This window comes from Sinohyriopsis cumingii, chromosome 3, assembly GCF_028554795.1.
Source record: "Sinohyriopsis cumingii isolate HCF-2022 chromosome 3, ASM2855479v2, whole genome shotgun sequence".
NCBI lineage: Eukaryota > Metazoa > Mollusca > Bivalvia > Unionida > Unionidae > Sinohyriopsis > Sinohyriopsis cumingii.
The window spans coordinates 151,665,761-151,684,705 of NC_142963.1; the positions used below are offsets into that span (position 1 = coordinate 151,665,761).

At 35.6% G+C, this 18,945-nt stretch overlaps 1 protein-coding gene across 7 annotated transcripts in view; it reads right to left on the minus strand.

Annotated features, from left to right (window-relative positions):
* Positions 1-18,945, minus strand: part of LOC149804163 (uncharacterized) — a 182,664-nt gene that overhangs the window by 69,495 nt on the left and 94,224 nt on the right. For 6 of the 7 annotated variants that reach the window (XM_089954135.1, XM_089954138.1, XM_089954137.1 and 3 more), the window contains 3 exons: positions 16,345-17,301; positions 10,355-10,617; positions 1,692-1,859 (listed from right to left, as the gene is read on the minus strand). In XM_089954135.1, coding sequence (XP_089810261.1) covers positions 1,692-1,859; positions 10,355-10,617; positions 16,345-17,301 — 1,388 coding nt within the window. The remainder of the gene's footprint in view (positions 1-1,691; positions 1,860-10,354; positions 10,618-16,344; positions 17,302-18,945) is intronic. The other variant, XM_089954139.1, reaches the window with a different exon arrangement.

The window sequence follows — 18,945 nt, forward strand, 5'->3', positions numbered from 1 at the left end:
GATTTGATTTATAAGTGAGTATATATGGTAGGTAACCTTAGCTCTAAAAAGCTCTACCATAGTCCAAGTTTTATTCATTAATCTTAAACAGTTTAAAGTTATAGACATAAAATGTGTATGGTAAGTCAATTTTAATCGAAAGTAAAAGGCTTCAAATTGTATATTTCTGGCCCTTTTTGCACTTCATATCACTTGAAACATGTCAAACAGTGGTTATACAAAATGGGAATATTTTTCCTAAGGTTAAAATCTATGAAGAAAGACCATAGACCCAAGTGCCAGATCACCAGGAGCCAGATCACCAGGAGCTGGTAATTCTGCAGGCAAATACAGTTCAAATGCATGAAATAAAAAAAACTACAAAATATGCCTTAATTACATATGTGAAGTAAAATTTGTACACATGCAGCACAGTATTTTGAAGAGAAAAAAATTGTTTGCAATCTGAATGGAAAGTTAATTTAATTCACCCCACATGTTATGATATACACCATTTGAGTCACTCTGTGATGATAAACTACTGAATCTTCTACACGAGTTTAAGAATTAAAAAACTATGAAAGAAATGCTTTCCCATACATAATACCAATTATCCCATAGAAAATTTCAGGTCAAATGCAAGGTCTGAAACACTATGATACCCTTAACCCTTTACCTCATACAGCATAGTTACAAAGTGCAGCACGCTATAAATAGAACACCTGTTACCTAGTCGACCCCATATGCACAGGCCTGCCTGTGAACTGTTAAGCAATGTAGTGTATGTTACGTTTAACAGCAATTTTAACCATTTTACATTTTTGGTACACATCTATTATATGTGGAAAAATTTAAGAGTAAAGTCCGATTGTTATAGCTGTGTAGTTATTTATCATGGAAGAATTTTGTATGTGCTTTAAAATCTGGAGAGAACTCGTTCACCATCATGTCAGTGAGGCCATGTGACCAACCGTAGCTGCCATTTCTCATACTTGAAATTTACAAGTTTTTCGTCTGCATCTACATCACTAAGTCATCTGAATTTGATAATTTATAAAAACTAATTGATGCCTACATCAACATCAGAGCCTTTACCTAGGTTATTGAATCTTTCATGGTTGTGATTCTAATCGTGAAAACTTTGTAAGTACTGAATGAAATCCGCGACCACCATTTTGGGGAGTGGAGATCATGACCCAGTTACTTTAAATAGCAGATATTGACCAGTGCATAAACAGTGACCATGTGATCTGACGTAATTGTCATTCGCAGAAATGAATTTAGTATCTAATAGGGGGTTTTCCCTGAAGGTGGTGCTACGAAAACCGGCTTAAAATGGCTGATGTTTACAGCCGACGTCAAAAGGCGCTTCCATGCGACTTGAGTAGAGGCGTCAAAAGGATCTTCCATGTGAATGGTGTAGAGGCATCCAAAGACGCTTGCATGAGGTAAAGGGTTAGGACAAATGTACTCCATTTTGACCATGTCCATATACAGAGTAGCCCAAGCTGCAAATAATATTTATAATTTATTTGTGTTCTCAATTTTCCAAGTCTTGAAAGAAGATGGTTGCAACCAAGTACACATATGCACCTGGGCAAAGAGTTATATTTCAACCTTTAAGCATGTCTAAAAAATCATATTTTTTTCTGACCAGCCATTAGTAACATGCATGTACCCAACATCATTAAAAATTGATACAATGTCCTTACTATTTCATGTGGAGGATGGTAGTCCTTGAGTTTGAATTCCCATGCTTGCCGATCCAACATGCTAGGGGGTTTCATCTTTGAAAGGTCTCCTCGCTTTGGCATTTTTCTATCCTGCATCATCTGCTGCTCCTTCTTCTTCAGGTTCCTCTGTTTCTTTTGCTGCTGGAGCTGGCAACAACAACTGCATTTTTTTAGAGTGCTCGATATCATTAAAAGAAAGATAGTTCTCAAATCTGTTGAATGTAATTCATGCTCATTAGATCAAAAATATCTGTCCACAGTATTCTGAAAAATATTCCAGATTTATTACTCTGACTAAATGAAAGGAATCCCAAAGTTTGAATTAAACAAATATTTTCAGAATTTTCAAGACAGCTTCTGGAGGATGGTCTACTTTTAGTAGCAAGGCTTATGTTATGTAACTTGTGCTAGGTCACTGCCATCTCATCTCTATCCACATAGGTTCGTGTCCTAGACTCTGCCAATGTGGATATGTGAGAAAATTTGCCAGTAGCTTCCTGTGAACTGATGATTCTTACCAGGGCTTTCCTGGGTTCTTCCTCCACCAGTTATACTGGCTGCCATGTATGGTCTATCTTCCTCTGAGAAATGGTGTCAAACAACAACAACAATAAGCTGTGTCAGCCATCAACAAAATTGAAAGGAAAACAAATTATCATATTTGCCTTGAATGAACATGCTAAGACAATGGAAATAAAACCAGCATTTTGTTAAAAATCCACTGAGAAGTTTTAAAGACATTTACAATTAACTTCAAATATTTCTGTTGAATGACGCAGCTATGAAAGCCACCATGATGTTATAGTTGATCTACTGTAACCATTAAGTTTCATTTTGGAAATGTTAACAAAAATCACAGAGAACAATGATATTAAACTGTCTGGAAAATAATGAAGATGAATTCAGATGATGGAAATGCAAGAGGAACCAGTTTATAATGCTGTCAGACTTGAGAAATCTGCTCAAATAACATACTACTTTGCACTACAGAAAGATGATTCATTACATAAACTGACATTTTTATTAAGATACTTAAATGTTAAAATTTATAAAAAATGAAATCAGATTAAATTCAAAATTAAATCATAGTTTTCTAACAACTATTAAAACTTGAGTAGCTTTCAACCACCTGTCATCTTACAATTACTGATTTCACTGATGAAAAGCATTAAAATACGGTAACATCCTGTGCAACAAATATGGAAAGGAAATTAGGACATTATCCCCCACCCCAAAATTGCTAAAAATTAAAACTTTATTCTTTTCTGAAAATTTTGCATTTACTAGAATTGCTATGTAACAGTTTGGTTTCCTTGAAGCTTTCCTTTTTTCAATAAAAATTAAATAAGAAATCAGTAGATAAGGTGACTGGCACATCAAGATTATCAAATAAAAGCTTTCAGTGAATCCCTTTTATGTATATGCTTTTGTATCAACTCCTTTCTTATGATTTAATGATAAATCTGGTTACTATATCACATCAAGGAATGAAAAAGGAAACCTTAATGAATAACTCATTTAAACCTGTTCCTACAAACTGTCCCCTTGCTACCAAAATAAATCACTCATTCAAACCTGTTCCTACACACTGTCCCATTGCTACCTTAATGAATCACTCATTCAAACCTGTTCCTACAAATTGTCCCATTGCTACCAAAATAAATCATTCATGAAATGAAAGAGGAACCCTGTTCCTATAACCTGTCCAATGGATACCGACAATGAAAGACTTCAAAACATAAAAGAGGAAACCTATTCCTAAACCTGTCTAATGGATAACACAATGGAATGCTTCAAAACATACAAGAGGAAACCTGTTCCTAAAACTTGTCCCATGGATACCACCAAATGAAATGCTTCAGAAACATAAAAGGAAACCTGTTCCTATAACCTGTCCCATGGATACCCCCAAATGAAATTCTTCAAAAACATGGATATGAAATAGGAAACCTGTTACTAGAAAATAATCAGGAACATCTGGATTAAGTAGTCAGGATAAACAAGACCAATTGCAAAAAATCCCACAATTTCTATGAAAGCTAATCAATAAACCAATAATCATCGTGTAATACCACTTGTACTTTTTGTGTTTGGGTGCACAAAAAAACATGTTTTCTGATATCTGAAAACCTAGTGACCAAGAAAATAATTCCTAACAAAACGAATAGAAATTGACCTAAAGAGCTTGCTGATACAAATTACTCACATCTTTCCTCTGTCCACAGAGGTTCAAGTCTTTTTGGCTCAATTAATCTGATCATGTGAGAAAACATGCCAGTAGCTTCCATTGGGTTGATGGTTCTTCCCAGGCTCTTGCTCCACATTGTACTATCAACAACTTTCAGAAGGTTAGGGTCAAGGTGAAGGTTGAACAAGATAAGCCCCAATCATTGCTTCTGGAGTCAGCTGATTAACAATTATGTTTTCAATGTAGAATATGATGAAATCAAAATGTTGCATCGAAACTTGACTCTCACCAAGACAGCTCTAATCTCACAAAGGGAAATCCACTTGAAGAATATCTGAACCTGTGACAATTCAGAATACACCAAGCATACTATCCACTTCAGCCAGTATTTGAGGGGTTGTAGCCCCTTTTCTTGCCATAACTGGAAGAAAATGGCCATTGGGATCCATGGTTCCTCATTGCTGCTCCTCTCAACATGTAAATGGAGGAGAGAGAGAAAATGAAAAGTGTTTGATTACCCATGGATGGCAGTCAGTTCTTAGCTAAAAAATCCAGTTGTGCCATTAAGAACAATGAACCATCCTGTCAGAATCGGAAATATTCAGGTCCATTTAAAGGGACACACTTCATAGCTTCAGTGAAGTTCTGGCTCAGGACTCAAACTTTTCTAAACTAAGCCATGTCAAAACCCATGTAAGATTCCATTTAGGAAACATGGTGAGTGATTAGGCATATATTCAGATCAAAGTTGGCCTTTAAGTCTGAAAAGTCTTTGTTGTGTCCTGTATTTACCATACTATGATATCTCAATGTGCCAGAAATCATGGAGCATTATCCCCTGGTTGTAACAGGGTGTAATCTTTTCTCTTCAAAGAGCCAGAGAAATAAGTTAACCAGCTGAGAGACCGAGTCATTCAAGAAGACGAAGGTATTGCAGCACCTGTCCCTGAAACTCTCTACATCCCTGCATAAGCCTTTAAAGTGGAGGACCTTCTTCACAAGATTCTCTCCAAGGTTGAAAACTTTTTTCTATGCAATACTCTTCTGAGCCACATTTAATGAAGAAGCCTGGCCAGGCAGGGATGAAACACCTGCAAGTGAGGTTTTTGGACCAGGTTGCATTTCACTGGGATTTTCCAGGTAACATATGTTGCTAGGTTGATCTAGATCATACAGCCAGGACATGTCCCATCTGAGAAGTGTGTCCAGAACCACTTTGTAAGACTGGTCCTTGATTTTCTGACTGAGGTATGGGAACAGAACATTTGGAGGAAAGGATGTTATGTATATCTATATTTTCTGTAACTTCTGTTATATGATTTTATTTAATTTTCATAATTTTTATTCATGGTTGTAAAAAGTACAGAACATTTTTAGTTGTAATCTGTATGCATAATTTGGCTCTATTGAAAACACAAATCATGTAGGATCTATAAATAGTTGTTTATGTACATGGTGACAATTAGTAATAATAATCGTAATAATAAGACTTAAAAATGGCACCTATGGAGTAGTTTCTCAGTGATTGATGGGATATGGAAGTTTTGAGAACAATTCTGTGGCTTCATCATTGGTTGTGTGAGGTCATGTGAATATAGTACATTGTGATTTAGTATGTCGTAAATCAATAGTGTATGTTGTCATATGAGGTCCATTACGAAATACAGTCACAATTTACAGTGTATGTAAGGAGAAAGTTAAGCATTGAGTTTTATTCTGATTCCTGGAGTCATTCACACTTTTAATGTTCCTTTCTGTAAGTCTGCAGATGTATTTTATGTTGTACATAGATATTTTTTGAGAGGAAAAATATTTGTTTGGACTGTTCACTAGTAATAGAAAGTACTCATTATTTGGACAAAAATATTATTCTGGAACTGTTATAATTTATTCAAAAGAATTCTGGACAATGCCATCTCAACAATATCATGGTTCTTGAAGGACCAGTACATTTCCGGTATTGAAATAATATGGGACTTTTCATTCATTTAGGACTTTCAAAGACTTTTATAAGGACAAATTTGGATTCATTTTCACATTTTTCGTTTATCACTTTATTAGTTAAATTGTTTGTTAAGTTTTACAAAACTTGTTGCTTATGCTTCTTTTCTGTTACTTAAATTTGTGACCATAGAGTTGTAACAAGGGATAGTCCCTGATCCCCTCCCAAATGATTTCCAAAGCATCTCGTTCCCACATACCATAGTGAAGTGAGACAATAGTTGAGCCCACAAGCAAGCTGAATTGGCACCCATACAAAACCATGATATCTGCTTCAGGCATCTTCAAAGGAATGCCTGCTTTAAACATATGCCTTGGCTTGTCACTAATGCAGGAAATATTTTATCTCATTTGATATTAAAATGAGCAGACCTAAATAACCAGGAAAGGGCCACTACTGGGTCAGAGATGCCACATGCAAATGGAAAATCCGAAGGTTCCTAGAGAAAACCAAGCAGCTGCAGAAGCCCACCTGTTTGAGAGCTGACCAGTGTGATGAATCCATGTAACCTGTATTAAAGGGATTCATATGAGGTCAAGATGCATAGAAATTCCATACCAAGATGGATAAAGGGACAAGATCTGACTTCTCCCAAGTCACTAGAAACCCCAAAGGGATGAAAAAAGAGATAAGGCTGTTCATTTCCTGCAGCAAAAGAGAACTCACCATGTGTTTCTGAAGGATGTTGTCCAGGTACACTGAAGTCATTTTTAGGAGATTCAGAACAAGGAGACAACATAATTCACTGTTTTCTTCAAGGTCCATGGGCTGAGTTTGAGGCCAAAATGCAGAGCTCAAAATTGGTAAATTGTTCCTTGAAAGGCAAATGAAAGAAACTTTAGTAAATTGGATGGAGAGTGTATGACAGCATGCATCAGTAATATCTCAACTGATCACAAACTCCTCCCTCTCGAGGGAAAGGCAAACTGATTGCAATGTTTTCATCTTCAAATCTGGTGCCAGTATATATCAATTGAGCCAGCTGAGATCTATCATATACTGGCTTGCCATTGGCTTTTGGTATCAGACAAGGCCTTGAGGGAAAAACCCTGGAGAGTCTGGTTTGCAAATTCACTCAACCATCAGCCTGGAGCATATGAAAATGATTTCCTCAAAGAATCTGTAATTGAAGGGAACACAAAAGGGGATTGGGCAGGATAAACAAAATTCAAAGCCACTCGAAAACTACTTGGATCACCTATTTGTTTTCTGGAAATAGGTTGTTCCGAGCTTGATGAAAATAGAGAAGTCTGGCACCAACCAAGTTTCTTTGTGGGTGGCTGGATTAGCAGGTCATTGGCAGTTACTGGGAGGCTTAAAAAGAGAATCTCTGTTTCCTTTCCCAAGCGTGCTGCCGTCTGAAACCAGCTTCTTGCTGTTGTGGCTGGAATAAGCCATTTACCTCTCTGCTTCCAATCATCTCTGAGGTCACACAGGAGATAAGGAGAGCTGGAGATGCACCTCCTGTGCTACCTACTTTCACTCTTCTTCTACATGTCAAAAAGAATAACACTGGCAAATATAATGTCACAATGCACACAGCCAAAAATAGGCAAGGCTTTAGAGACAAGGAATACAGCAATGTGTCTGGTCATATTACATCAAAATTCAAAGAAGCCATAGAGGCAATGACCATAGAGGCATCAGCCATAGAGGCATTGTCCATATAGCGGTGTGCTGCCCTATTTATGACTTTGGAAATGCAAGCTGTTGCTAACTGATGACTTTTGGCCAGATGAAAAAAATGCAAATTATTCCAAGTAAAGCATTGAGGGTGTTGCTACCATATACCACATCAGTTCACAAGCTGCACTGAACACCCAGTGTACTACCATGTGGAACAGCAGAGTAGATCTTTGTATTGTCACGATGTTCTTATCAACAAGTGGAACATTGTTACTTATGTGTCCAAGTGTGTGGTACCAGCATAGGGAAAATTATACCAGAACAAGGCTTTCTTTAGAATTATCTGGATTCCTGGATTTGTCCAAGAGGCTGAACATCTTTCCAATTTTGCCCAGCCACAAGAGGAGTTGAAAGGAGAGATGTTCTTCCTCATCCTCAAAGTCAACCAAAGCACTGTCTTGTAGGCAGAAACAGTGGTCACAAGGATGGTATCAATTTTTGCTCAATTACTTCCACTACAGCTTTAAAACTTTATCTTGTCATCTCCATGGTAGGATCAGAGTTCGGTGCCAGGTAAAGGTTTTCTCTGCACTCACTGTGGAGACTGCCCTCATCCATCCAGCAAAGCTTTCATGTCCTTGTACAACTGTTACATACCAAACAGCAACAAGCTGTAGATCCAGAATCCAAGTTATCAGCCATTAATCATTAATTCTTCAAGGAAGGAAAGCTAGAGGACAACTGGACAGAAAGCTCAAACACCAACTCAGTATCTGACTGGATTGACAGCTGGCCTTCCAAATGGATGGATCCATCATACTTGTCCCATACAGTTCATTATACAATGGAATGAATGGCTGGTATGCAGTATGAAAAGTCTGATGGATGACTGCCTGGTATGCATATCTAGCTGGACTGGAAGGCCAACCACCATGACGATGACATGTGGTCATGACAGCAGGTAAAAGAAATCAGCCAGATTAGTTCCATACCCCATGCATCCAGTCTTAAAGGCCCTGAAGTCATGTTCGAGCATGCAGAGGAACTTACACCCACTGGGCTTCCAGATACCAAAAGGATACTTTCCCATAAAAATCAAGGCAGTATAAAATGGACTGAAAGAAAAGGTGTGGGGTAAAACTCTCCCAATGAAAGCACCTGCACTTCTGAATTAACATACTCATTGTGACTCCAAGGTATTTGAGTGATTCAGCACAGACACATCTAGTGCCATCAAATTTTCTGCCTTTAGCTGCCTTGATGAAACCTTAGCTGACAGAGGGAGGCACCAACTGAATATCATAAATTATGCTAAAACAGACAATTTTTGGTGGAAGCTTCAGACATTGCCTTCCAATGACTCTGATCTTGTTTTTCTATCTTTTACTTTCAAAATTTTCCTTAGAATTTGGCAAAGTCCCAGTTGAACAGGAATTACAAACATTACAAGGTACTGTTGATGTACATTTCATACAAACAAGGCTAGTGACATGTGTGTCTTTGCTAACTGTTAAATTCTTGCATTTTCATCATTTTGTCTTTACTGAGACAATAAAGAGCAAACAAAAACAGAAAAAAACTCAAACATTTAAAGATATAACAACAGCACTCATAATAACACAAATAAAACAATTAAACTGGTGTTTGCAGAACAAATGCAGCCTGCACATAAGGAACCAATACTGCATGTGACTTACAAGGTCAGAAAATGAGGTCCAGTAACATAAAAAATATGAAATACTTTCACTGAAAATTAAAATAAAATGGTTACCAGCCCTTTGCAGAAACCTTAAAACACAACACAGCACCACCATTATTTTAAGTATTAATACAGTTAACAAAGATCCTGAAGGAAATTATAGCTAGTATGGGATCATGTTGACTAAACCACACCAAAAACTTAAACTGGTAAACAATCCAGTGCCACCATAGCAATAATAAGTGGAGGTAACAAGTAAGAGTTTCTTCCCTTTGTTTATGTATGTATGTATGTATGTATGTATGTATGTATGTAGTCAAAGGTTGACATTGCCCGGGGTGGGAGTGGGAGACAAGCTTCCCAATCCTCCAAAAACGCCCCATACAGCTTGCGTCTCTGATTGCCTCTGTCAACTAAAATCCAGCTCCTGGCCTTTGCGAGTGGCTTAGATTTGAAGTCCGGCAGACCACGTTTTCCACTAACAGGAGAAGGGGTGAAGGCAGGCCACTGGCGCCTTAAAACCAGTTGCTTCAGGTAGATGGGACTTGTAAACCTTGGATGGTAGCTCATCTAGGAGAAGGAAACTCCGATTCCAAACCTCTGCTGCCTTGTGGCTATACCCACTCATGGGAAAGGCTAAAGGAGTAAACCCCGACAGAAAATCTGGAGACGGAGTCCCTAAGGCGGTCTGACATTGACTTCAACGTCATTTCGGCAACTCCTGCGATGCCATTGGTGCCAAGCTGTATCGACATTCGTCATTCCCTTGGGCCCACCAGCTGCATGGAGAGGGGGGATCTGCTGCATGGACAACAGCTGATTCTCTATACCACCCTGCCCAGGCTTCCAAGATAGGGTTTAACGCCATTTTTCAGCACAAGATAGGCTATACATGGCGGCCAGTATAAATGATGGAGGAAGAACCTGGGAAAACCCCGGAGAAGCTACTGGAAAGCTTTCTCACATACCTACATTGGCCGATATATATATATATATATATATATATATATATATATATATATATATATATATATATATATATATATATTTGTTGTTGAAAGATTTAAGTTTTGAGTTTCACAGCAAGTGCAATGAATAACAAATTATTACAACACTTTGATATTTACCTTAAGGAGAGCATCGTGATCATGGTCATGGTCATGGTCAAGATCCGGGTGGGAGTGATCAGCTGAGGACCTGCGGGTCAAAGAAGGAGCCCTGCCTGAGGTGATTCGCTTTTTACGTTCCTCCTTCATCAGCCCATGTACATCCACTTTTATACCTCTCAGACCAGGTCGTCTCCGAGTGCCCTCTTCTTGAGCCTCTGTCACATCCTCTACCTCTGGCTTACTTGAGCCTGGACGCTGAACTTTTTTGACACGGGCAGGTTCTACATATGGAAATAGGAATTAAGATAATTTTATGAATGTATGTTTATATGCAGCATTGAGTAGAACTGTATAAATGGTCAGCAAGGGCATTTATGTATGTCATGATACTACATCTTGCAAAACAACTTGTAAATAATGAATTCTTGACATAGGACATGATGCTAAAATTTTGTTAGGAAAAATAAGGTGATAAAAATACAGAAACAACTATGGAAAAGTTAAAGCACATATTTAAAAATGACATATATCAAAGAAATACTTACATTTTTTTGTCCCATTATAAGACCAAGGAACCGCCTAGTAAATGTGTCAAAATGAAAGTGTGGGTTTATTTTCAGACATGGATATACTTTGACAATATTTTGTAAAATGGATGGTGGGTTTATCATTATGCATGAGTTTACCATTGAGCATGGGCTTATCATTGAGCAATGGCTTATCATTGAGTATGTGCTGATCACCAAGTATCAGCTTATCATTGAACATAGTTTGTCATTAAGTATGGGCTTATCATTGAGTATAGACTTATCAATGAGCAATGGCTTATCATTGAGTATGTGCTGATCACCAAGTATCAGCTTATCACTGAATATGGAGTTAACATAATGCATGGGTTTATCACTAAGTATGGGCTTACAGTGAGTATGGGGTTAACATTAACTATGGGCTTATGATTGAGAATGGGTTTATCACTAAGTATGGGCTTATGGTGAGTATGGGGTTAACATTATACATGTGCTTATCACTGAGTATGGGTTTATCACTAAGTATGGGCTTACAGTGAGTATGGGGTTAACATTAACTATGGGCTTATCATTGAGTATGGGTTTATCATTAAGTATGGGCTTATGGTGAGTATGGGATTAACATTAAGCATAGGCTTATCATTGATTATGGGTTTATCATTAGGCTAAGGCTGATCAATGAGTATGGGCTTATCACTGAGTTAATGTTTATCATTAGGCATAGGCTTTTCACTAAACATGGGCTTATCATCAAGCATGGGCTAATCACTGAGCATGGATTTATCATTGTGCATTGACTTTATCATTGAGTCTGAATGTACCACTGATCATGGACTTCTCACAGAACATATGCTTTCCTTCAGAAAAATATGATATTTTAACCATTTCAAAAATCTTACAGAGGTGGGGTGACAGTTTTTTAAAATCTAAAACATGAGATCTCACTGAAAATTTTTTTTCACATATGTAGAAATGCTATAAAATTTGATGTATAAGTTTTATCTCTAGTACTGAATAATTTGCATGATTAACAGTCTACTGTGTTAGACATTATCTTATATGATACAATTATGAAATATGGTATTAACTTCTAAGAAACATCTAGGAAGCAAATAACTACTTAACAAAAAGTAGCATCTTATTAGGCAAAGTGAGCAAAATCTAAATAAATGGTACAAGCTTCTTTTTTTTCTAACAGCTGTAAATAGTGCTGGATAAATGTACAAACTGTGAATAGCTCGACCAATAATGTGAGTTTGCTCTCTTTAAAAGCTAGCATTACAAACAGCAATTGCTACTACATTACAACTGTTGCTACATTACAACTGCTATTACAATTAGTACTACTGGTACATTACACTTGTTGCTACATTACAACTATTGCTACATTACAATTGGTACTACATTACAACTGCTATTACAATTAGTACTACTGGTACATTACAACTGTTGCTACATTACAACTATTGCTAGATTACAATTGGTACTACATTAGAACTGCTACTACAGTTGGTACTACCAGTACATTACAACAGGTACTACATTACAACTGCTATTACAATGCTAATATACCACAATTGGTAGTACATTACAATTGGTACTACATTACAATTGCTACTACATTACAACTTCTATTCCATTACAACTGCTGCTCCATTAAAAAATTGCAACTACATTAAAACTGCTATCATATTACAATTGCTTCTACATTACGACTGCTATTATATTACAACTGCTATTACACTATAACTTCTATTATATTACAAGTGCTATTACACTATAACTTCTATTATATTACAACTGCTATTACACTATAACTTCTATTATATTACAACTGCTATTACACTATAACTTCTATTATATTACAAGTGCTATTACCTTACAATTGCTACTACATTACAATGACTTCCTAATAAGATAAACTGAGAGGCATCTCTTGTAACTGTTTAAGCGAATGAAAATAAAAGATATAGGAAAAACATAAATTTCAATGGTGCTATAAATATCAGCTGGGTAGTTACCAGTATTACCAGTGTGGTCCACTGCATGTCTTTACAGTGTATTCAAAAAAGCTCTATGAACCATTTTTCATAAGGAAATCGATGCATATCAAGTCAGACATGATTCCATGCTAGGTACCTTATAGTGAAATGATTTCTCAAATCAGTACTGTGCGACCAATGTCTTTTTGTCTGGGTATATTAATATATTTCTAGTTTAAGACAATATATTTTCTATGATAGATACATACATTTGATAGTTCCAGAGAATAGAGGTAGCAAGTTTATATGGAGATTCTCTTTACATGTATATATTCTGTCAGGTTTATATATTAATTAGACATTGTTGAACAAAGCTAGATTTTTTAAATTGGGAGTTGAGTGTATATGTACGTACATATGTTTGTATTTGTTAATGATCCAAAAGACTTCTCAATAAATTCAATTTTGAGCTAAAACACTATTTTTAAAAAATATAAACCTATATTACTATCTAAACTCAATTAATTTGTAATGGGGAGGGTTCTGAAATGAAAAATATGTCTTGAAATCAAAATCTAGCATGCTAAGTTGTCTGAAATATGGTTGTGGCTATCCCAAGTTCAATATATTTTTAGAACTGATGCAATAATGAATTTTCCATTTTTTTATGTGGATCCAAAATGTACCATTTCTTTAACAATTACATTATATTATCTGCTTGCAAGCAGCCAGGACAAATCCCCATTGAAATGATTAAGCTATCTTTTATTCAAGTAAGTAACATAAAGATGAATTTATTTGTATAATGCATTATTAACTTTTGCATTTTTCTCAGATGACTAATTTCACTGCATCGAATCTCGTCATTCTGGTTAAATTCGAGACCTCATGGAGATCTAACAAGCACCAATATAAGTTAATGCCATAGCGACCTTTGGAATTCACTCCCAGTCTGCTTATTTTCAGTAACTTATCAGATAAAGTGTTTCATATCATGTAAGAAAGAGTTGTTGGTAGCAACATGATGTTATGAATATTGTTAGCTTTTTTACAGGTAGCAATGGCAGCAAGTGGGTGTTGTTGGCTTTCTCATGGGTGACATAAGCTATTACATACACTTTAAGTCTGAAAGACGTTCAAACAGCATGAAAATCAAATCAGATCATTTACATATTTGGAAAAACAATTCTGGTGCTCTGGTCAAGGTACAGGAGATAAGGACAAGTATGTGTGTCCATTACACGATTGGCACAATAACACCTCATCTATGTGAATCATTCTAAAGTTTGTTTGTTGAGTTAACCTTCCACATATATTGCCAAGCATAAATAACATACTGAATTTAAGTCTACATGGAATTGGAAATAGATAGCTGCAGCATAGCTATGGTTGCTTTATTTGCCCTCTACATACCTTTAGTACCAATGTGGCAGGCAGTCAACACTACAGAATATTCTTTCCAGCCAAGCTTGTATACGCAAATAATGTTTTAGTAAAATGTAGGCTATTTATGACCAGTCAAAGTTACAGTTTTCGTTGGCATTCACCGTTAAGTTTTTAACATGAAAATCTTAATTTTATAGATAGGTTTGTGTGGTTCTGGGTGAAAGAAGCTTTTTTGATAGCACAGTTATCATTAAGGTACAGTATTAATATCTCTGGAGTTGATCACAAACTTTGTAGATTTGTTCTGATGTAAATACTATGGCAAGAAAATTGAAAATTTTAGTAAATCTGCTTGAAATATCTCAGCAAAAAATAACATGTGACTACCATATGAAATATACAGAATATATTACTGTTAAAAAAAAATAGGATCAAAACTGTATCAAGTCTTCTAGGTAAAGAAATAAACATATGATACTGTCAGGAACAAAAATACTTTGATTTTAGGCCTATACTTATCACCTGTTTGCCCCATATTGGCCTGAAGGTTTTTGAGATATCATTTTGACCTTCCTGTAACAACGCATAACACTTGTAACTTTTTAAACTCTGTGTAAATAATATATAGTAAACTTCCAAAACTCAAAGTGGTGTAGATTGGAATTTTCTTGTCTAACTTTTTAGTTGCCTCAATTTTGAGGTTACTGGTAATACAAGACTTGCTCCTGGACTGAACAATGAAATAATTTATACAATGTTTGAGAAATCTGATTAAAATTGCAATCTTTAAAAACAAATTTGATTGGTACCAATACAAGGTCATGTACTGTTGACCTTTTGATTCACCAATCAAATAGGAGCTTTCATATTCCAAAAGTGAAAAACAATTTTTGGAACATATCATTGCAAATGATAATTTTCCATAACATGATGTCATTTGGATCAGATCACTGCAAATCATAATACTCCATAACAAGATCAATGTCATCTGTAATATATCCTTACAAATGATGAATTTACATTACATGAAATGTAATACTTTTTTTGACAGGCTCCTAAAAAGAGATGTACTGGGAATTCCAAAAACGTCACAGGAATATAAATTATTACCATTGCATGTAGGATCTACTTCTTATAAGCTGACCTCAATTTTAATCCGATTGTGTAGGATCTGAATTATCATACTGTAATGATATTTAGAACATTATTTTTTCAAATCCTAAAGTTTAGTCTTAAAGTACAGAGATCAATGCGGTCATATTTCATCACCTTGCTAGTCTTTTTTTTTTTAAAGAATTCAAAATATTTAATTTAAATCCATATAAAGAATGAAGCATTAATTAATGAAAATTAGGAAACAAGAGAAATTAACAGTGAGAGAAGGATTACGAGAAAGAAAATTAGGGAAGGAGTTTACAGGTGTAAATGTAATTACATCTTAAGGATTGGAGCTGAAAATTATGACTTTGTGAGGAAAGCAATAGAGCAATATAGCTTTAAACCAGAAATGTGTCCATACAACACAGATGCCCCTGCAATGTGTTGTAATTGAACATTTTAGCTAATAAGGAGCCATAATTCTATTAACGTTTTCAGATAGCAGTAAAAATTGAACTTGACCTAGTAGATCTTTTGAACGTAATCCACTTACAAAAATAAGTTTTAATTGATTAAGTCCTTCAAAAATTATTAATGGAAATGATATTCACAGCCAGACATAGCAAACACTATATGCCTCATCTGTAGATATGACAGGAGACACTAATGAAAGAGTTTGAAAAGGATTACATGTCAGACAGACAGCTCATGTATACACAGAGAGATTAATTGCCATAATGACTGACATATATAAATATGTGTGCCATTGTTTAAATTGTGACACAGCGTTTTCTTTCAGAGTGAGAAGTATAAAGAAAAGGTGGAATGTCCAGGAATAATCCAGGTATGAACAGCTAAAGTGTACAACACAAGTGACAGGAAATATGCTGCAGGTGAAATTGTAACACAGACTACTCAAATATATGTGAACTGTGTCAATATACACAAGGTACATGTGGAAGAGGGAAGCAGTCTATGTATCATGTGATCATTCTAAAGAGGGATATACTTTTACCTTTCTGCTCTAGTATGACCTTTTTATGTGGACCCTCAGTTGGAGGTTTAATATTCTCTTTATTCTTAGAATGACCAATTGTTTGCCCTGAATCCTGTACAGGCTTGCCACCTCCACTAGATGATTGATCATGTGACTTTTCAATTGTAGATGACTGGTCATGTGACCTTTTCATGGTGGATGATTGGCTTTGTAATTCTTCTATTACATCTTCCATATTATCACCTTCATCAGATTCTGTTATAAACCCTGACTCACAGACTGAGTGAGAAAGATTTTCTTCTGAATTATAATGGTCCGTTTCATCTGCTTCAAGGTTTTCAGACAGTTCTGCAGCCTCAGTCAGTGGGAATAAAGTTATACGAGCTTGGTCTGAGCCATCAAATGTTTGATCTGATTTTATTTTATTCTCTCCCACCATATTTTGGTTAGTTGAGGAGACTTCATTATCTGCTTCTTTCTCAAAATGAACTGAATTATCATGTTCATTTAACATGCTTTCTTCATATTCTTTAGTAGAGTCTATATCTACTATATTTTCCCTTTCATGGACACCTGTACCTAACCATGACTGGGAAATTTCATCAGATATTTCCATTTTCAAGGACTTAAACCCATCAAAATCAATTCTAGAATCAGTGTATTCATCTATCTCTTTCTCTTCTTTCAAAGTTCTCTTGTTCTCAGTTGAAGTTTTATCCCTAGTTCTCTGTTTTGGCTTAGCTGTTTTATCAGATTTTATGTTCATCTTTTTTGCAGGCAGAGATAGCACCTTAGAGGTAGGTGCTTTAGCTGCAGCTTTAGGGGCAAGTACCTTTGGGACAAGTGCGGGGCTGGTCCTCACAGATGGACCCATAAGGGAAACAGCTGATATAGTTGTTGGAGGTGGGAAGCCAACAGGAGTAAGGGCTTCAGAGGTATTTTCCAAAGTCTGAGGGAACTCAAGGGAAGGGGAAGCTAAAAGAACATTAGAAAAACATTAGTTTAAAAACAAAACAAAGGTAGATAAATGCAGGAAATTTAATGAACAGCCAAAAAAAATAAAACTAATGAAGAAGTACATCATCAAGAATGAAATTCCATACAGATTAGTCTAACATATCTTGAAAATTAGAACATCAAACATTGTATGTACGTATGTACTGGTGATGCTCAATTTACACCGTAGATGCGTTCCTGAAGAACTTGGTGTAAATAAACAATTGGCATAAATCAAAAGTAATTTTTTTCCCATAGGATACTTAGAAATTAAGGAGGTTCTTGGGTAAATTCTAGTTCTAAGTTTACAAGTAATGATTATTTACGCATAATTTTCAAACAAAGTATTACATATAACACTTAACATCAGCTGCACGAGTCACAGCATATGGCATGAGCAATGGAATAAAAATTAGCCAGATGGTTCAAACTGAATGTTATTTCTTCATTATAAAAGGCATTTAAATGAAAAAGTGTAAATTGAATTGGTGTATAGCAAGCGTCACCTGTATGTATGTATGTATGCATGCATGCATGTATGTATGTATGTATGTATGTATGTATGTATAAGTTTCCATCCTGAGGTTTGACAGTTTTTGAGTGCAAATGTTCACCTCAATAGATAAATCTTTATAAATCAAGAAAAATTTTGCAAATATATTTAAATTAATTATATATGAAGAGAAGATACATTTCACAATTTTTAAATAAGGCTACATTATTGCCTTAATTAAACCTTTTATCTCCATCTTTGTGATTTGAGCAAAATTAATATGCAATAAGGGCATAGAATACTTCAACATGGGACTTGGATTTTAAATTGTAACTATGATAATTGAATGACCAGTCTGAGATAGATTCCTTGTCTGGTAACCAGATGATGTCAATAATACACTGGCTCCATAATCACAAAGTTCCTTAGTTTGAGGGTCCAGTCAGAAGTAAATATTGTTTCTGTAATAAACATCGATGGTTTTGGATCATAATTATGAGCAGGTTCATGAATATGTGCCAGTAAAAGCAGTTTCATGAATATGTGTTGATATGAGCAGTTTCAAGAATATGGGTTGATATGAGCAGTTTTATGACTATGGGTTGATATGAGTGGTTTCATGAATATGGGTTGATATGAGCAGTTTCAAGAATATGGGTTGATATGAGCAGTTTATTGAAAAGGGGTTGATATGAGCAGTTTCATAATTATGGGTTGATATAAGCAGTTTTAAGAATATGGTTGATATGAGCGGTTGTATGACTATGGGTTGATATGAGCAGTTTAATGACTATGAGTTGATATGAGCAGTTTCAAGAATATGGGTTGATATGAGCAGTTTATTGAAATGGGGTTGATATGAGCAGTTTCAAGAATATGGGTTGATATGAGCAGTTTTATGAATATGGGTTGATATGAGCAGTTTCATGACTATGGGTTGATATGAGAAGTTTCATGAATATGGGTTGATATGAGCAGTTTCAAGAATATGGGTTGATATGAGAAGTTTCATGAATATGGGTTGATATGAGCAGTTTCATGAATAGAGGTTAATATGATGTTAGTTTACTGAATAATGGTTTATATGAACAGTTTCAAGAATATGGGTTGATATGAGCAGTTTATTGAAT